This window comes from Platalea leucorodia, assembly GCF_965183815.1.
Source record: "Platalea leucorodia genome assembly, chromosome: 5".
NCBI classification, from domain to species: Eukaryota; Metazoa; Chordata; class Aves; order Pelecaniformes; family Threskiornithidae; genus Platalea; species Platalea leucorodia.
Genome location: NC_138827.1, coordinates 76,684,147 through 76,705,740, shown reverse-complemented (window position 1 = coordinate 76,705,740; position 21,594 = coordinate 76,684,147). Strand labels below are relative to the sequence as shown.

The 21,594-nt window shown below is 37.6% G+C and overlaps 1 protein-coding gene across 1 annotated transcript in view; it reads right to left on the bottom strand.

Moving 5' to 3' along the window:
* PDE11A (phosphodiesterase 11A) overlaps positions 1 to 21,594 on the bottom strand; it is a gene marked incomplete at both ends in the record, with an annotated part of 139,464 nt that overhangs the window by 61,491 nt on the left and 56,379 nt on the right. Inside the window, 7 exons of the mRNA XM_082312211.1 lie at positions 1,548 to 1,640; positions 1,996 to 2,063; positions 3,537 to 3,612; positions 6,085 to 6,220; positions 11,565 to 11,629; positions 15,941 to 16,081; positions 18,293 to 18,382. Of these exons, the coding sequence (XP_082168337.1) occupies positions 1,548 to 1,640; positions 1,996 to 2,063; positions 3,537 to 3,612; positions 6,085 to 6,220; positions 11,565 to 11,629; positions 15,941 to 16,081; positions 18,293 to 18,382 (669 nt within the window). The remainder of the gene's footprint in view (positions 1 to 1,547; positions 1,641 to 1,995; positions 2,064 to 3,536; positions 3,613 to 6,084; positions 6,221 to 11,564; positions 11,630 to 15,940; positions 16,082 to 18,292; positions 18,383 to 21,594) is intronic.

The following is a 21,594-nucleotide window of genomic DNA, read 5'->3' as shown; positions in this document are numbered from 1 at the left end:
TGTAATATTGCACAAATATCTGGGGCATATGAGGACTTATAGTAATTAATGACTAGGATATGTAAAGAATAAGGAATCTTGCAGGAGGCCTGAAAAGCAAAGTTTTAAACTTTTCCTCCTAAGTGAATACATATACAGGAGTAATAAAAAAGCCACTTATGCTTAGAATGCTTTCTAACACAAACAGTCTTATTGACTTTAAAAAGCCTTAACATGCCTACGTGCTTTACAGGATAGACCACCAATACACAGATAAATATCTCCAACCCTAAAGCAAAGAAAAAAAAATTATGCCATCTTCATAGCAATCCAGTTTGGTTTGATTTTTGTTTTAATAGAGAGAAATTCATATCTCAATCAGGCCAACACTATTTTTGTAGTTCTCATTGTCATAGTGGGTACTGTATAAACTCAAGTTACACAGTTAAAGGGTGCACACATCAGGGACAGCTAGATCATTTTCTTCTCTTATCACATATGAAATTTAAAACAATACTGAAATCTTAGCCACATTACCCTTTCATCGGAGGAATGTTTTAAGCTTAATCAGTCTTGCATAATGCTTTTAAAATATCTTAAATTTCATTCAGACCATTCTTAATTATTGTTTTAGTAGGAAAAACGTAAATTTGTAAAGCTATCCTCAAAACTCCAAGCTTTGTTCTCACCAAGATTATTCTTAATATGATAATGTTTAAAATCTCCAGCATATAATAGAGAATAGTGCTTTATTGTTGAATCAGCTTATAGAAGTTTAAATAATCATAATTTTTTAAAATGTTCTGCATTTTAGAGTTTTACAGGAGCTAGTAGATTTCATTCTTCCTTGGGGCAGGGGGAGGGTGGAAACAAAAAGAAATTCCTACAAAGGCAATGGGCAAAAGAGAAAGCTTTCCATCCATTTAGCTACTCTGTATGTATTTTATAAAGATGTGATGTGCTGGAATGCCAAGACCTTGCATTATGTATTGGCCTTGACCCACAGCAGAGCTCTTACTGAGCTGCCAGCCATCCTGCTTTGACTTTATTCTAGCAAGACATATCTGATAAGGGTTCAGCAGATGTTGCTTTTGATACTAAAAAACCCTATGATGATGATCACTTTTTTCAAATTTTGTCCTGTTTGCAGTATGCTTTACTTATACTTTACAACACTAGAAAAAAAAACAAGCTATCTAAAATATCAAATGCTAAGGAATTTTCAGTTACTGATGGACAAGAAAATACATAACACCTAGATTAATTCCTACACTTACACCTGTAAGAAATTAGATTCTCCATCATCACTGTTCCCCCTTCTAATGTAAAAAACACAGGCATCAAATGAGATATCCAGGTTCAAAATTACTTAAGCTGTGCATGAGCTCCACAGCTAAGCATACCCTGAGAAAGTTTCCCTTCAGCATTACCTTAATAAGACAACGCTCTAAGGTGCAGAAAGGTAGATATAGAAAATGATGCTAACTACAATAAATTCAGAAGCAGTAGGTTCCTTTACATGTAACACTTATGAGCAAGAAAAGGTTTCATTGAAGATGTACACATACGTCAAGAGCCACAGACTGTTTTGCCCAGGATTTCTTCACTTGGTCATACATAATTGTGTTGTTGATGCCCAGGCCACAAAAAATAACAAAAGCCTAAAATTAAAAAGAGAAAAAAAGAGAAGAAAGTCAATTAATACAAAGATCAATGTTGGCTTAATCATGAAAAGGAATTGCATGGAAGCTACTAAGAATAATCAGGCTTAGAAAGGTTAATCTTGAGAATGCAGGTAAGTCACTGGCCTCATCAAGATGAGAAAGACCAGATGCAAGAAACTTGTTTTAATTAGGATGCAACCTTATTAAGTGAGGAGTTCCGAGAATTAACGTCAAACCGCAAATACAGACATATTCTTCCCCCCTCCCTAGGGCAGGCTGAAGCAGCATTAGCCAGAAATACCAAATCGTGCTCAAGAAGTAAGTTATTGCTACAAAATTGAATGCCTCTTACTTCAAACAGTCGCTGGTCAGCATCATCAAAGGGTTTCCCATCAAGCCTGTTCAACACTTGAGCTACCCCTTTAGAAAGAGTTAATATCAATTATAATCTTCATTCATTAATTCACAATGCAGAATATTTTATTCATTGGTAACATTTAAAATACATCTTTCAAACTGAAAAGCAAAACTGCAAATATTTATCCTGAAAATCACTAAACTGACATAAACATGTGAAAGTCTGATTGTAGTGATACCAGGACTCAGTTTATTACTTTCAACTGTTATTCTTTACTCTCCAAGTATAATATTGCAAATCTAAAAGTTACTCACAATGCTTTTCATAACAGCTTAAAGATCTCTTTGGGAAAGAAGCACCTTGCTAACAGCAATCATGTAAGTTGTCCTAGCAATTCAGAGTTACTAATATAATTTGCTCAATCAGTACCTTCATTCCTAAAAATCTTAGTTGGCTTAGCATCACCTGGATACATAAGTCCTTTTTTTTTCTCATGACTGGTCCATAAATTTATTGAACCAATGAAAAAAAAAAAAAGTAATTTCCTCAAACCACTTGAAAAAGAAAAAGCATTCAAAGCTCTTGGCTCTAGCTGAACTAATACTGAGTGCTACTGCAACAAACCATTTCATTTAGCTACAATATACCCTTAGAAAAATATTGTAAGTTATCAGCAGTCAACAGTTCCGTTTCTTTCTACTACTTTAAGGTAATATGCACTTCACAACAAACAATGAGACATATTTTTAAAAGACAATTCCCACATCATCTCTGCTGAATAAACTCAAAGATCCTGATCCTGCATGGCACTGAGCGCCTTCAGCAATGCACTACTGATCACAACTCTCACTGACAGCCACAACACACAGGGATGTAAGTCTTGCCCTACTGGCTTAAATTGCTATTGCTTTGACTTGAATTCTTCTGTGGAAAGTTAGAGAAATCTGGCACTGTTATTTTCAAATGGTGCTCCTTTTTGTGCCAAAAGCAGGTAATAATGCAGGGCCAATTGCAGGTGTATCATAGCTAAGAAGCATCCTATCAAACAAGCAACAAAACCCAGTCACGTCCCGATCCAGCGCACACCACTACCCCAGGCAACTCTGGCAGCTGCCACAGCCTCTCCCCTAAGTCTTCCCTGACTGTGCAGTTTATCATTAAAGAGGAAAATGACCACTTTTTGCTGGACTGCAGAAACAGTTGCCTGAGTTGTGTACAAAAAAGGGAGACCCAAGAAAAGTATCAAAGCATATCAAACATTTTTGACTAATATTGTTAGAATTTTTTTTTTCATCTCATTAGTCTTCAAGTTTCAATACAATATACAACTTAACAATGACACAATGGGAAAGCTGAAAAAGTCCATACAGTATCCAAGTCAAAACATCCCTTCTTGGATACTTAGCATGCATCCTAGGTACCGTAACTTCTTAACAATATTCAGCTGGGAAAAAGAAGAAAAAGGAACAGAATTAAAAAGACAGAATTAAATTTACGTTAGCATAAAAAGGACGCAGCTATAAGGAAGGTCTTACCAATTATTTGGTGGTTGCTATTCCATATAGGAACACACAGAACAGACCTTATGTGAAAGCCAGAAATCTGGTCAGCCTAAAACATAGAAATGAGAGCTTCTATTAGCGGTAGGTACCATTTGCAGCCTTTTACATTCTAGTAATAGAAATGTCAAGGAGTAAGTTTACATTTACAAATGTCATTCCATACGGATCAGCTCTCACTCAGAAAAAATTTCTGCTGAAACCTCATTCACAGTAAGATTAACCAAAAGTCACAAGGATTATTCTAAAAATTGCCAAAGAAAATACGAACATCACCATCTTTGCCACAGAAAGCTTACACTATTTGATTTGGAATTAAAGACAAACTGCAATTGAGGCAAGGTCCAGACAATTCCTAGATTATTTACACACTGGTGGATTAGTAGAGACAACCTCCACTGAATAAGTGTGCCTTAGAAATAATCTTCCCAGTTGTCAAACTGAAATTGGATTTAGCAATGCAGCTAAAAAAGGGGGCTTACAGGAAATACGCACTTTCAGAAGAAAGGCAAGTGTAAGTAGGGAATTGTACAGAAGTGCAAGCCAGGAAGAAATGGAAGGATGAAGTCAAAACCAAGATCTGAGATTTTCTATGTAGGTTTAATTGGTCCTGTATTTCTGAAGAGAATTTTCTGCCTCATTTATTGTTTTCTATCTAATATAGTATAAATCTGCAATTTATTTTAAGTGTCACTGATTGTCTCTTTTCTATGGTTAGTAAGCTTTATTCTTTAGGGTCATTGCTGAAAAATCTGATGAAAAGAAAGTAATTCTTTCAAAAGAGATTAAAGTGGGATGAACCCACTCAGAGGAGATCAGGAGATGTTCTCTTACTAAAACTGCCAGTGCTACAGGCAACCTGCAACAGAAGAAAAGACCAGCAATAATTCATAAACTGGAAGCAGGATGGGATCACTGCGATCTCCTAGCTAGCAAAAGATATAACTCAGGTTTTACTAGAGTACTGCTTATTTGTACATACTCAGAACTCATCACTGAAATCAGCGTGGAGTGCCACCTACAATGGATGGGAGTGGAAGAACAATTGCCTCAGATGTATATCTTAAAATGAACTCAGTGAAAATACTTTGGCATTAAATTCTCGGTGAATGAGTTGAAAATTGAGCATCAACATTTGAAAATGACAGTTAGTGTCCTGGGAGAAAAAAAAGAGAGTGTTTTTAATACAAGCAGAGAACAGAATATCCGTTTTGTAACTACAAATGTATGTTTGATTCTATCTAAGTCATAAGGGATATGTTCCTCTTACTACACTTGACTGTCTGTAGAACTAATTGATTGTAACAACTGAATTTAAGAATTAAATTTTCATAGGAACCCACCAACAGAAAATAATTACTGCCCTTTGTATTAAGTGTTTACTTTTTCTCTATATAAATTGGGCAGGGCCTCTAACTTGGAAAGGACTAACTGTGAAACAAATAAGAGAGCTGAATTATTCAGGACATGATATATTAAAAGTACTACTGCAAACATATCAAAGATTGGCATGCTTTATTTTAGCATATCTCTTTGGCAAGAAATAGACCGCAGGCATTAATTGTACTTTTTGAAATTCTGAACAAATTAGCATCAACACATTTTTCCTGTACACTTTTACAGCAGACCCCTTTTATTTTTCTTGTTTTGACAAATTCTGCTGGTTTGAGATATTATCCCTTTAATGACACATGGAATAAAACTGGAACAAAGCAAACTCACAACATGAAACACTTCCAAGCACACTTAGTGTAGTGATATAGTTTGGCAAGCTTGCTGACCAAGACTGTCCGCTGATTAATGTGATGCCGAACTGCTGGCCAAGTCCCCCATAGTAATACTGTTTCACTGGATAGAATTCAGTGAAGATTTTGTCCTTCCATATGCCTCTAACATTTACTTAGGTGTTAAGTATATGTATACGTTTTTATTTGTATCTACGTGTTCCTAACTGAGGCTGGAATGAATACCTTAGGATACACAAACAACTTTTATTAGGTGTGATTTGTATCTTGGAGAAATAACTAATCCAGTGTGTATATTTTATTTGTGCAAATTAAAAGGTTAGTTGGCTAAGTTAGATCACAAACAACATTTGTCTCTCTAGATACTGGATTTGTTTATACTCTGTGTGTGTACAGTCCCAGTCACCCCAACAGCTAACAATGATGGTGCTGCTAACACTGAACACCAACAGCGGAATTTTTAGCAGTAAAAATCAGTTTGCATAAGTATCAAAGCACTTGATAGAGGAAGGTATCACTTATAAATAGAAAAAAAAAAAAAAAGAATCATGGACAGACTAAGTAACTGCCTAAAATCATACACTAATTCAGTGACTTGTGTTTAGTGTATAAAGCCATGTCAACACCAGCAGATCAGAAGGACGACATACTAGATAGAAAAAATAATTCAAAGTAAATATTCACATTTTACAGCCACTTGGATATAATGATAAAATTGTGTTATATTAGTTGCAATGCCAAAAATGTGATGTATATTTACATTTCTAAAAATCTCTTACTTCAGCATCAAAGCGAGGATCCTGATAGGCATCACTGATGTTCACTGGGAGACCCGTGGAAGCTACGAGTTCAGCAATGCTATTATTTATTAGCCAGTCGGAATAAGACGGGGACTTTTCCATGCTGTCTTTGAAACTATCAAAAGGCATAACAAGGGAAGAGAAGAATACAGTCAATGTTGCTTGAAAGTCCAGCATGACTTACAGGCATACTTATAGGAACAGCAGAACCATTCACAGTTATTAATCGTTACTAAGCGTTATCTACAGAACAATATTTTTGTATTTATTGAAATAGTATATAAAAAATTCTCTCCTTTACACAATTCTTTCTATTGAAAATAGCATTGGTCTCCCAAGTGAAGAAATACAGCATTTAATAATGAAATTCATTTACATATGAGTCAAGAGTAGGATTACGTTCCAAGTTTCTGTGGGATACAGGCCTGCTCATCAAAAGCAATGAATTCTAAATAATATTTTCTGTAAAGCTACCTGAAAGTATATAATTTTAAGATTTTAATTTTTCAAATTAGTATAACAATTTGAGGTATTTTAAATTCATAATTCCAATAATTTTTCTGTCAAGGGAAATGCCATTTTTTTAAATTTCGGTCTGAAGTGCCAGACCTGAGTGGCTGAAGAAGGGATCATGAAATAACTCTTAAAATCAATAACGTGTGTTGCAGCAGGTAGATCCAAGTAGACATATAACACATGAATGTTTCCTTTCTTTTTTTCCTGGTTGAGCTTCTGCCAGAACTAGTGAGGGGCTAGAGAGCTGTCAGTAAACAAGCATAAGACACGAGAATTATGGGCTCAACTAACCACACCACCACAGCTTCTCCAGAGAATTCAAGAGGACCTTAGAGTCCTCGCCTTATGCCTCATCTAATCAGCAGGAAAGTTCTCATTGACTTATTGCAGGCAGGTTTTTGACATTGGCAAGGAGTAGCTATTCATGTGTGAATAAACTAATGCATGTTGTCTTAGTTTTGAGAAGAAAACTGATCAATTTTCAACACCTGAGAAACATCACTTAGAAAAAAGTGACTCTGAGCAACCATGGAGAAGACTACAGTAGCTTGAAGCTTCAAAGTAATGCACATGAATGAAAGAAGGATGCACAGTAAAACGCTAGGAAGACTCAATCAAAGTGAAAGGATTGATTTTTGTTGGCTGCATTGATTTTTCTGAAGACTAATTCAACTAAGTCACTCATTTGAAAGAAAACTCAATATTCTTAAAAGACTATAAATAAAGATAATAATAATGATTTACACAAATAAATCTAAGTGTATCAACTTTCATTTGGGATAAGAGTTTTGGGTGACTGTAATAAATGTTATGTGTATACTTTGACAGCAACCTTTACAGAAATATAATGGGTTTTGAGCCAAGTAAAAAATTCATGTTTATAATTAAAAATTTATTTCAGGACATCAATACTTGAGAAGCCAAAAAATCTTTAAGGATAAGAATCTAATTTCAAATGCATAGTTCTCAGTTCATACCTTAAAAATCTGGATGATATTATCATTTTAATGTAAGACACTTTAAATTGGGACTGGATTATGGGTGTCAAGGATTTTAAGCAGCAAATGAATTCAAGTAAAAGAAACAAGATATAATTCAGGAAGAAGTCTTAAAAGTATGTTCTACTATGTTGTCTCCATTGCTAGCAAGTGCTTTACAACTACACTCTGGAACAGAGGCACTCAACTTTCACTAGGAGGAAATATCAGTGCTTAATTCTGATGCAAATCACAACCAGCTGGCTCTCTCTCCATCCTCAGCAGCAAAGAACACTAAGAAGCTACTCTAAAAATCACAAGCAACAATTTTCTCCAAATTGTGGAAAGCTGTGAGTGAGTCCTGCTGGACTGATGCAGGCAGCTGCATGCCACCATCTCCCTGTCTTGCCCACGCACAAGCAGGAGCTCTGCATGCCAGGCAGGAGAGTAAATGCAGCTCAAGGGCACCGAGCAGTGTTGCAGACTCCCCTTATGCAGCTGCTTGCCTTGCTATCTTCCCCAAAGATGGCAGAAAGTACAGTAGGGAAGTGGTACAGCCAAAATCCCAGGTACCTTCAATCCTCTCTAAACAGTGACATGAACCCTTCCAGCTCCTAGGACTAGTGGAGCAGAAAGATGCCTTAAGCAGCATAAAAATACTGCAGGGAATGGGGTGATACCTGAGTGCACATCATCCCAGGCACAGTGGTGGTGAAACAGCAGTAGCAGGCATTCAAGCACTTTCTCTGTGCCAGCCCAACTGGGAGGGAGCACAGATATTTTTTCCCACACAACCCACACTCTGGCTCAGGCAGCTGACCTTTCCGCTACCAGTGGTACTCAGGTTAGAGAGCTGTAATCTCAGCTACATCATCTGCCAAGATGACTTCTTCTGTGCAGGAAAGACATAGCCCACAGCACCTTCCCTCAGGCTCATCTTCATCCAGAATACATCAGAACTGAACGCTCAAGGCTTCTGAGATTTTTGTAATCTTTTTTCAAAGGGAAAGAAAATTTAGGAGACTTGGCAAACCTTTACTTCAAGAACAAAACGGCAAGAAGGAGAGCATCAGTGTGCCATTATGGATAATAAACAAACTTGATCATGGTGTGTGCTGGAAAACTGCAAACTGAACAGATAAATGCAAGTGTGGTCTTGCAAGGTATTTCTTTACAACCAACAGCAAAGAAAAAAGATAGGAGTATTCATTATAATATTTAGAGACTAAACAGGTGAACTGCTACTAGCCAGATGTAAGAAGGGCAAAAGAAAAGCCAATTTCTTCTAAAACTATGTGAGAAAGTATGTTAGGACATGAAAAGTTATATTGTCCTTGGAGCTTCTCCCTCTTTCAGATAAAACTTATAACTAGAACTGTTCTCAGCCTATAATCTCTTTGGATTTCCACTAAAATTTCAAAGAAATAATATTTGTCTTCACTGGTGTGATGATGAAGAAACTCATCTTGCCATTTTTTTCCACATGAAATGTCTCATGACTTTACATCAGTTAGGGCTGCAGAATGTAGAATGAAAAGGGCAAAACTCACTAGAAAAATGCTCAAATGTCAAGGGCTCGCGGCATTGTTCTGTATCCTAAATGACCTTTATTTTCCCTCTATAGTGCCAATAACTCAAGCTGTGCCTGTGCTAGATCCAAATGTGACATCATATCTGCCAGTCTAACCTTGGTCTTTGTAAAACCAACTTCACTCTCTACTGGATGAAAAATGAAAGAAAAAGCAATAAATCTTTATATTAAGATGCTCAGAAACATACCTTTATAAATCTTATACAGACTAGCTACCAGGTTGCATGTGTTTATTCAAGTCTCAGACTAAAGTTAAAATAATCTTGACTTGACTACATGCAGAGCAGGCTACTACAAATTGCTTTTTGGTAACATGCTAATATAACTATGGTAACAAGAAATGAGCCAGCTTGGTTATCTTGACACCACTCTACATTGTTTTGACTAATCTGGCTACAGATCAAATTTGAGAAAAACAGGAATAACAACCACATCCCTTGATTCATATGCCTGTCCCTGAACAAAAGGAATGTATTTTCACCAATTTAATTGACCTAGGAAAGACCAACTGCTACTCCGAAGCTCTTTGTCAAAAGCAGTAACTTGTGATTCCCAGATGAATCAGCAGATTATTTATTCATATTTAAATCTTCCTATTTTTTATCACTTGTTTTCCTTTTCCATTTGTCTCACCATTCCCATCTCTCAATTAGTGGATAGGGCATGGAAGAGATCTAGCTTCTACCTATCTTTCTGTGTGGCCCTGGACTCTGCTGTCAGCTTGCACATCTTAAAAATAACACTACCCATTTTTGTAATGCTGTGAGATCAATCCATGAAAAGCATTAAGAATTACGACCTGTCGTAATCTGGAGTACAATGTGCACATTCACCTTAATGAAATAGTAGCTTCTTACCACACTGGAGGTGAAGAAATAAAGCACAAAATACGGCAAATTACCCAAACATATTTTTAAAAGCTGCTTAAAGGGCTTAAATATGGCAAAGTACAAAGTAATCTTCAAATTTGCTAAGCTATGTATAGCAAGTTGGACAGAAGGCTAGGTTTATCATTATGGCAGCCATTTGACATGGAAAATTCTAATTCAGAACCAGTATGAGTTGATTTGCATAAAATGTGTATGATAATCACTGAGTTTGAGCACTGAAAGATGGGAGAAACCTTCTCGCAATAGCCCTGAATCTTCCTCCACTCATTTGGTATGTAGGATATTTTATGTGAACTGTTACCAGTTGTGTTATCTTGTAGGAATTAATACAGTAACCCCAAATGGACAAAAAGCTCTTTCTATTACTACTTACAATTAGCCCTATATCAATGTTTAAATACAGGTCCTACTAAGCAAAACATATACTTCTATTTTGACTGGGCTCCCAAACAAGATTTAGTCACAGGAACACAATTTCTAGGAAATACATATTCTCTGAATGTTGTAGAAATCACTTTTTAGCTCAAAAAATGATCGGCAGAAGCTGCAACTATTTAAGATAAGAAAAGGAATGTCCTGCCTGGAGACAGGGAAAGGATCCAATAAGGAGCAAGAAGACCCCAGACCCAAATATTACTATTGGACCAAACAGTCGCATGAGGGGAGGGGAACTTAAACTGCAAGGGTATAATTGCCCAGGGATTTCTTTGTTCAGGGTCCCTCCCTGGAGACACCCAGCTCAAGCTGCTCTTCACCGCCGTACCGCTCAATAAATTCGCCTGGCGTATGTCATGTTGGAGACTGACTCAGGGAAACCTAGGGTCAAGTCTGAGGGGAGAGAAAGCGGCCGAGGGCGAGTGTGTGTGTGAGCGAGGAGTCGAAAAGGGGCGCCCGTCAGCTCAGTGGAGCTGCCTGCTGCGAAGGGACTGCCGTCCTAGCAGTTCAAGTCTCGGGTGGTGTGTGCGCGACTCCCTGAATGGTGTGCGAATGCTTGGGCAGCTGCTGCTCCCTTAACACTGAGGTTTTCAGGCTTTCCAACTTGATGACAAAAGCAGAAACACAATTTTACTGGAAACCTTTCAACGCAACTGTAAGGAGGCGTTTTGTAAGAGATCAACAATCAATCTAAAATAATTTTGTAATTTTTACTTCAGTATTAACTATGCAAAACAACATTTGTGTGTTCTCCATGAGTTCAACCATAAAAAAAGTCATCAGTTATTTCCTGGTTTCTTCTCCGAGACACTGATACAATGTTAGTGCATATATACACACACACATACATAAAAATATAGGCACGTATATTTATTCAAGCAAGTCTCCATTTGAAGCAAGCAGGAGTCTTGTCTGAGTAAAAACTGTAGGCTCACACTCTTCAATCAAGTCTACCCAAAGCTCCATAAAAAAATAAAACTATCATCAAGCACATTTAAAACTATGCGAAAAATAAAGTAATCCATTACCACAGAAGACATGAGCACTAACCTGTTGTCGGTATCAGCACTGCATTTTGGAGATAACAACTCAAAGGATTTTGTAAATTTCACCACCTGTCACAAAAAAAAAGTAACTTAAAATTGTTATTGAGATGAATAAATATGTAAGAAAACAGTAATGTAAAGTTCCTATATTTAAACCATATTTTTATCCAATGGTCTTAAAATAAAAATCCAATCTGTACTCCCCCAATGGAGAATTCATGTTCAAAATACACACTGTGCACAGTTCACTAACAAACAATATCAAATCAAAGGATATCTTTAGATTCCTTCATGAAACTATTTTCTGCAACAGTATACGCTTCCCCGGAAAGGGCTTTGGAACATGAATTATGGAGCTTTACCCAAACTTCACTTTTTTTTAATACAGGAAAATAAACACAAAGACCCATTTGCGCTACTAATTGCAACCAATTTTCCTTGAACATGTGTGCCAACAGCACATAAGTAAAACATTTTAAGAGTGGCTAATGTGACATAAAACACAGGTAATGTTTTTGGATGCTAGTATGAGTCTCCATCTTCCCCTTTGGTTCTGTATTGTAAAAGCTTTTCATGTGATGTACAAATGACGATATTCTAGACATGGTTTAACATTAAGATCTCTATGGAAATCTATTTTGATATATAGGTTAACCCTCCAAAATAGGGGGAAATCAGGAAAATAACTGTTTTGCCACTTGTAAAAATGACCAAGTGGGTGGCAAGATGCTATTCTCCTAATCCAAATTAACCTAAGATTTATGACTGTTTAGAAAAAGTTTAGGCTTAACTGAATACCTTGGCTGTCCACATTTCAGAATTCGGTCTAGAGGATTGAGAACTCATTGCCTATGGTTTGGAAGAAAACCCTCCATGCTCAAAGGTAGAAATAGTACCAAGAGCAGAAAAATGAAGTGAACAATGCCACCCACAGCCTGCTACTAACATAATGTACTGTTCTGTGAAAACTAAAAATCATATTATACTTGCAAACATAGTGGCATTTCATAAGAATGTAGTAGAACTGTATCTTGTAATTATAAAATCAGTGTGGGGGGTCTAGAAAGAGAAAATAAACTAGAAACATAAAAATTCTATAACAGAGAATATATAAACAAAATACAAACCTCCATCTTGCTTTTATGAAAGCTAGTGTAATTTAGGGCATACTCCACTGAAAGTACTTAATTTCTATGAGTTTAAATGAAATGAGAATCATATCTTTCCTCCAGGAAAGAAAATAATGTTTTTTTCTGCCATACACACGAACTTATGATTCTGTCTCTGATAATCATTTAGACTTGTCACAGCCCAGCAACAAATAATCAATTACAGAGTCAGTGAATCCAAATATACTTGGATTAAAAAAAAAAAAAAAAAAAAAAGAATGAGATCACAAGCAACATTTTTATCCTTCAACTACTTCTCAAATCAGTAGAAAGTAGGAGAGCTTGTGTTGAATATTCTGAAAGCACTGAGGGGAGCTACCAATATAAAGGCAGTCACTTATTTTACTACGAATAACAATAGTCATAAAAATGTTAAACATTTTTAAAGAGGCTCTCATACCCTATGAATGGCAGTACCACAAAGTCCCAGTGAAAGCCCCTGTCAAAATTGTGCATGAAATCCAGCTCCTGACAAATACTTTCATATAGCTTATGTCCATTTGTTCAACTTAGCAGAGCTCTGCAATGAAATAATTATTCCTTGGTCAAGTGGACAGAGCAATTGCAAAAACCAAACATACTTCAGTAATGCTGAAAGTCATATTTTCACTTCACCTGCTCAATGCAAAAGCTTCTTCCTATCACAAGAACAAGTACACGACTATCTAGACATTTGTATGCAAATGCGTCTTTTCCAATGGATTTTCTGTTACCTCAGGGAAAAATTACTAGGTCAAAATAACAAAAGGACTTATCTTTTCACAGCATTTTCATCATTTGGGAACTGAGACTGGTTCTCATTATTTATTTTGCAAAGTATTAAAGAAACTTGTTAAAACGTGCAAACATAACTACTCCCAAACATACACCTGCCAACAGCTAAAGTGAGTGGAAAACTTTCAGGAAGGAACAAATCCCATGGAGTAGTGGCCACCAAAAGTAGCTGAGAAAACTCCCTGTGTTGCAGGTTCAGCGCTTACTGTCTTGCTGTTCTTCCACATTCAAATACTGGATTTCACAAAAAAACATTCATGAGACAAGTTCAGAAGCTGACTACTGTGAAGACACTGATTAGATAGCTGTAAAGCCCACTGAGTTGCTGAATACACAGGATGGTCAGTTAACAAACTCTTGATGAGTTTATTTTTATCTGCTATTTCTGAGGCACCAGCAGTCTGATTACATGTTACATACTAGAATAGAAACTACATAACTATTTCAGTTTGCTACAGTTAAACAACAATAACAGATGCAAAAGTATGAACGCTGTAGAAATATCAGCAAAGATGTCTAATAATTATTTATTGGAATGTATGCAGAAAAGGTTAGTTCTAAAAATGAGCATTAAAGATTTGGTTGATCATAGAATCATAGAATTGTTTAGGTTGGAAGAGACCCTTAAGATCATCAAGTCCAACCGTTAACCTATCACTGCCAAGTCCACCACTAAACCATGTCCTTAAGCACCACGTCTACCCTTCTTTTAAATACCTCTGGGGATGGGGACTCAACCACTTCTCTGGGCAGCCTGTTCCAATGCCTGACTATCCTTTCAGTGAAGAAGTTTTTTCTAATATCCAACCTAAACTTCCCCTGGCGCAGCTTGAGGCTGTTTCCTCTCGTCCTATCACTTGTTACTTGGGAAAAGAGGCCAACCCCCACCTTGCTACAACCTCCTTTCTGGTAGTTGTAGAGAGCGATAAGGTCTCCCCTCAGCCTCCTCCAGACTAAACAACCCCAGCTCCCTCAGCCGCTCCTCGTAAGACTTGTTATCTAGACCCCTCACCAACTTTGTTGCCCTTCTTTGGCCACGCTCCAGCACCTCAATGTCTTTCTTGTAGTGAGGGGCCCAAAACTGAACACAGTGCTCGAGGTGCGGCCTCACCAGTGCCAAGTACAGGGGCACTACCACCTCCCTGGTCCTGCTGGCCACACTATTCCTGATACAAGCCAGGATGCCATTGGCCCTCTTGGCCACCTGAGCACACTGCTGGCTCATGTTCAGGCAGCTGTCAACATAATGCAACTGTTTCCGGTTCTGAAACTTTCAAGCACCACCCATTTGATAAATCATTACCCTAAAAATGTTAGCAAGGTCATAAATTCCAGGTAAATGTAAATGAAGATACAAACAAGATTTTTCTTTCCTTCTCATGGCTATACCATGAAAGGAAGGAACTAAGCAAATAAATATTCGGTAACAAAGCATGTCATTTTTCTTTTTTAAGCAGCCCACAGGAACACCTTGCTTCTCAGTTCAGCTGTCCTAGCTACTCTGTATTAAGCACTAATTCCATCACACAGACAACTGAGAATCACAGCATATCAACTGGATCACACCACTGATAGTTAGATCCATCAGCAACTTACGGACATCCCATTAAATGCCTTCAAATGACCAGAAGGAATCATAAGTGTACCTTTCAGTTTCCATTTGAAAAAGTGGTTATACTGGTTTTAGCTGGCATAGAATTAATTTTCTTCATAGTAGCTTGTATGGTGACATGGTTTAGATTTGTGATGAAAACAGCACTGATAACACAGGGACGTTTTTCATTATTGCTGAAGAGTACTTAGACAGTGTCAAAGCTTTCTCTGTTTTTCACTCTGCCACCCAGTGAATAGATCAGGGGGGCACAATAGAGTGGGAGGGGACACAGCCGGGACAGCTGACCCCAACTGACCAAAGGGATATCCCATACCATATGACGTCATGCTCAGCATATAAAGCTGGGGGAAGGAGGAGGAAGCGAGGCACTTTCAGAGTCATGGCTTTGTCTTTCCAAGTAACTGTTACATGTGATGAAGCCTTGATTTACCAGAAATGACAGAATACCTACCTGCCAATTGGAAGTAGCATATGAATTCCTTATTTTGCTTTGCTTGTGCACACAGCTTTTGCTTTACCCACTGAACTGTCTTTATCTCAACCCACGAGTTTTCACACTTGTACCCTTCCAATTCCTTTACCCATCACACTGGGTAGGGAACTGAGTGAGCAGCTGTGTGGGCCTTAGCTGCCTACTGGGGTTAAACCACAACAGTGGTGTTAATAAAGATTCAACCTGTACCTAACATACATTTAAGAATGACGTACTGGAAGAATACTTGCTGTTCAGTATATATGATGTGAAACAGCTTCACCACAATAAAAGCAGCAGCTCCACCACTCAAATATTAGCATTTCTACAGAATGTGCAGCCATACTTACTGGTGATTCAATATCTTCTAGAAGTAATACTGAGCACCGTTCACACTTTAGCAGAGTCTGGGCCCGATGCATAATTTTCTTGACAATTTTCTCTAAGTCAGTCTGTTCCTCAAAGAGGTCATTCACTACTTCCAGTAAAGCCTGCATACAAGGACAGGAAACTCTTGCATTGGTTGTAGAATTAATAAATACATCGAGCATTGCAAAGGAGACATAATCTCTGGGATTGATTGTAATATGAGTGATCCATTGAAATCTTCATTCAAATAAAGTTATTAATGATTACAGCAACAGAACTGGGGTGGGGGTATCTGAAGAAAGAAAGAAAGAAGTCAAGTATTTCTTAGCTCACAACTGGGCACAATCCAACTCCTAGCAAACAATGGGAATCTCAATTTCACTGTAGTCCAAAAATGAAACAATGGCTGTAATGCAACTCTCCAAGTACGCAGTATGGATTGAGTTACTTGATTTGCTATACTGAATTTGCTGGTGCATTTCAACTCCACTTTATTCATTTATTACCCCTTTTACATGTTCAAAGCTGGAAAGAACAAACACATCAATAATTCCATATTCCAATAGCACTCTGATCCAGTGTTTACTACTAACAACACATCTGTAAAAATTCAATGTTTTAAAATTAAGGCCTTCCCCTCTCATTTCAACAACTTTAAAAATAATAGGCCATGTTCTTTCTTACCACGGGTCCAAAGAACTGTGCTTTTTCCAGAACCTTTATTCTGGTTTAGGGCACTGACACTAAAGAACATCCATATAGGTAAGCATATAAATGTTAGTGGTCTTTGGTCTCCTTACGCAGTGGTCATCAGCAAAATGTTGGTCACAGTCACTGGAAGTTGCCACCATTGGTGTCCAGTTTGATAGGGAAAGCAAGGTATGGGCTTGTCCATCATGTGTTACTTGCCAACTAATTTCAACCACAGACTAGGCAAAGCTAAAGACCACCAACAGGTCAGGAATGCAATTAAGTACAGGCCACCATGAAGCTGTCAAATGCCAATGTTATTTGTTATGTTTCACACGGCTGAAGTGGCAACAAGAAACAATGAATCTCTATCTCTAATCCGATTTCCTGATGTGTCCAATCACCAGAATTTACCATTTTCTAATGAAGAATGAGAATGTCCCTAATACTTTTCGGCTGAATGCCTCCCTCAGAAGATTAAACGCCAACTCCTCAAAAGTCTGTCATTGTTCCCTGCAGGCTGAGAATCTGCAGCAAATTTTAAGTCTCTATGTAGTCAAACAATTATTTTGTTTGAGCATCAAACAAAGAAAAAAAGTCTTTGGCAGAAAGTTGGTTTTTTTCATTTTTGTTTCTGTTCCCCCCGCCCCCCCCCCAAGTCTTCTCCACATCTCCACCCCAAAATATAGTGGTCTGTAGTCAGACCTGGACAGAAGACAAGTTCAGATGCTTCATGATCCTTAAATACACACCATTAGAAAGGGTTATTGTTAGTTTTCAAAGTAGTGGAACGCATTAGTTTCCATACAGGGAAAGCACCAAAATACTGAATATACAAATGTCACTGCTCACTACACAGACCCACCCCACTGTAGTTTCCCCTGCTTTGTGAAGCAAGAGTAGGTTCAGCACTACCAGTGGTATTTCTACTGAAGCTTTGGAGCTGTGATCTGTGATAACAAAAGTGTCATTTCCCATCATTGCAGCAAAGGTGATTTAAAAAAACAAAAACAAAAAACAAAACCCAAACCAACAATTATCAAAATCCCTCAAAATTAACATTTTATTTCATAAAAAAATAAAGACCCCTCTGAGAAGGAAATGGCATGTGAGCCTAGCATTATTTTCACTTCTTTAGAGACTCCTGTCCCAACTCATGCATGGCATCAGCAATCATGAGTAATGTGAGTAATATATCTATGCAGACACATGCTGTCAAAACCCTTCACATACAGGTTTTTTTTCTTGCTTACTTTTATAAAGATATATCCACATTATTTGCACATGAATTGAATATTACAAATTCAGGATGGCAAAGGTTTGATATTACTGGAATTTTATGAGAGTTTGAGTCTCTGCCAAAGCAACACTTTCTCCTGCACCGTCTGTGTCACAAACGCAATTGTTTCAGCACTACGAAACATGGAACTGACATCAGGAAACAACAGCCACTGCCACGAGCGTATTTCCCTCCCACGCTCTCTGCTTGCTGCCTTAGTCAAGCTAGTGATCTGTTGAAAATGCATTTTTTTAAATAAAACATAGTTAAAACTGTCTGCTTAGCAAACACGTATGCATAGCTGGAATCTGAAGGAACAAAAGATGAAGGTTTGATATTGGTGCAATACACATTTTTTACTTACCCTGCTTCTGTCATATTCCTTCCTTGAAGCTGCAAATAGCTGGGCATTGGATATGGCAATCCCACAGAATGGGAGATACATCTGCATCACCTAGTATCAAAAGAAACTCCCAGTCATTAAAAACAACTGCAGTTAGACATTCATGTTACTAGCAAAGAGACCTAAACTTAGGTGATGTGTCCCAGGAGGGTCTCAGCTCACTCACTCGTCAGCAGAACACTAAACACAAAACAGAATCATGATGGGCAAGGCAAACAAAATGGGAGGAACAGAGATAGAATGTGTAGAAAAGGACAAATGCATTTGAGTTCACAGGTCCCAGCAGTGAGGGCCCTCTATAACTTGTCTGGAAAACCGCAGATTCTCAAGTCTATCACATGTCTGCTGAAAAGTACATTAAATTACTGTAGACACTACAGCTTCCCTAGAAAAAGTATTCTTTATTTTTCTGGACTGCTTTTTTGTTCTAAGCTCAAGAAGCAAGCTTGAGTCACATTCCTGCTGATTTCTAGAGGACGTAGATTTTGGAGAATACCAGCACAGTGGAACACAGCACATTTATCCAAAACTATTAGTCAGAAAGCCGATTGTCTTCTTAATGAAGGAAAAAAAAAAAAAAGGTTAAAGAACATGCTTGAGAAACTGAGTCTTCATGCATCACCATACATTAAGAAAGATTGGACAAGAGGGACTGGGAAAATATTTTGAGGTGCACAAGGTGACTTTAGGCTGGCTATGGCTTTAGGCATACTTTAGGCTGGCTCTGTGTGAAATGAATAAACTAGACTAGTCAAATACTTGAATGCCTGTAGGACTGGCACTTTCACAAGGATGACAATGGATTGAAGTCCAATAATATTAGCATTTTTAAGCCACATACTGATAACAAGCTTGCAACTTACTGCCACTGCTGAGTGGTTCCCAAGCTTAGGCCTGAGACACTAAGTAAATTTTACAGGTGCTGAATAGCTTTAACATTTGCAAAGCCAGTGAGATTTGGGGCACTCTGTTGTTTACAGAGCCAAAAGAATGCTGCAGCAGCTAACCTTTCTTCTCCCTGGTCTGTCAACTCGGAGATCCACTGTAAGCAATCCTTTCTGTGACAAGGTTTGGCACTGAGAAACTGGCATTTGTCTTTGAAATTCCATTTAATTAGAAAATTACTGCTAACCCAGGGAAGTGGGCTACTGAGACTATTGGAGGGAAAAAAACCCAAGAATTGTAAGCATCCAGAAGAAACAAAACAGCAGCAACTGCTGTTCTACTTTATCTTCCTTAAACACTCCATTGGCTACATGTCTACTTAGTTTGTGTTTGAGTAATGATGAGTCTTCTAGAAGGATCTTCAGATCCTCTGAATTTTGTACCTTTTGTACCTGCCATTCTGTCAGAATACCTGCAGATTTTAAGGGTGCACACAAATACACCTATACTGCTAATTTGCAAACAATTTACTTTTGTCCTCTTCCCATCATGGTCCCCTCTAAATGAAAATGGCACACCTTAGACTCTACAAGCACTTATCTTTTCAGACAGACAGTAATTCAACTAGCCAACTATCACACCAGATCTTCAGGAAAGAGTACACGAAATGTAAAATAAAGTAAGACTGTAACAAATCACCACGAGGGGTTCATTTTTTATGATAAGTACTTCTCTGAGAGGCTTTTGCATATTTCAGTTTAGATTTTATTTCCAAAATGAAACAAAAAAACTTATTTATATTTTCTTGTAATAGTACTAAATGCCACAGCCAAGTAAGAGATGCAGAGCAGAAAAACTTTAACCTGAGAAAAAGTCTGACCTTTAGTGTAATTATGAATATCATAGAAAGACTAGATACGTTTTTACTTAATAAAAATAAGTAAATACTAGTATTAATTGCCCCTACATTGGAACCTCTGCTCCCAAAAGTAATGTGACCCCGCGGCAATGGAAAGCATACAAGAAGTGTATGAACCTTCAGGCATCACAAAAACAGCTAGGAAAGATGTCTTTTTTAGCAAGAAGAAAATATGATTTTCCAATATTGAAAAACACTGCTCTCCAGAACACAAATTCCAAGATTCTATTCTCTATATAAAAATTAACATCCATAAAACACTGGTTTATGAAATGTCAAGAGTCTGGAAAGCTGCTTACATCATTTTTTCCACAACTCAAACTAATTGTGTAAGGTGCTGTGCAACCAAGAGACACCAAGCTGTTTAAGATAATCAGTAGAAGAAATTAATAAATGTCCACAGCTATGAAGAAAAAAACCCAACCCAACAAACCAACCATCAGGTTGAGAGGAACCACCCTGTGATAACAGATAAATCAATTATCCCTGTTTACAAAAGAACAATTGACAAAACAAAAGCCCACTGTCATTCCTCTTTTGTACTCTCTGAACAGTAAGGGTGACTGCTGCCTAAACCACTTTTGGCAAATTGTAATACAGTACCAAATAAAAAAAGAACAAATAACAAAGACGTTTCTAATGGTAACTGAATTTTAAATGAGATTTTTTTTTTTTTAACCAAAATTGCACAATGGCGTAGAAAGCAATTATCACATTCTGACTTCGAATTACAAATTTAAATCTGCAGTACTCAAGACTGCTTTACAAGCACCTCCAACATGTTGATGCTATGACTGTTGACACTCCATATAAATATGGAGTAACATAATATTCAACTCTTACCTGTCTGAGCCACATACTGTAAGAAGTTGGTATTGTTATGCCAGATTCACTTCAGGGATTTTCCCTCCAAAGAGAACACAAAGAGTTGAGGAACCAGCACATACCACCATAAGCTGGACACATCCTTTTTTCCTCCTTTTAAGTGACAGGTATATAATTAGTAATCCTCTGGTGCTCCAAGGTAAAAACATATTGCATCACTGAACCATAATGCACTGTAATTCTATTTCCATTCCTGCCGATTATTACTATTTCTCCTTAAATAGAAGGATGCAACTTATAATAAGCATAAAGCACAGTCCATATTTTACTATCTTAATTCTCCAGCATGGATATGCTTCAGTAATATAATACTGACTTTTGGTAACAGCAAATAAATTGGGCAGAAGACTAAATTGTATTGAAAGGACAGAGTATTGAAAGGTTGGTCATAGATAGACTGTTAAGCAGCACACGACAGGAAATGACGCAGGTAAATGATGCAGTTATTTTAATTTGCCTTGGTGATACAAGATCTTGTTAAGAAGGAGCTGTTCTCTTTTTCCCCGTCTTCTGTTCTTCCTGCAGCACTGCACAGGCTGGGACAGCTTGCCTCTACCAGCCAACATCTGTAGAG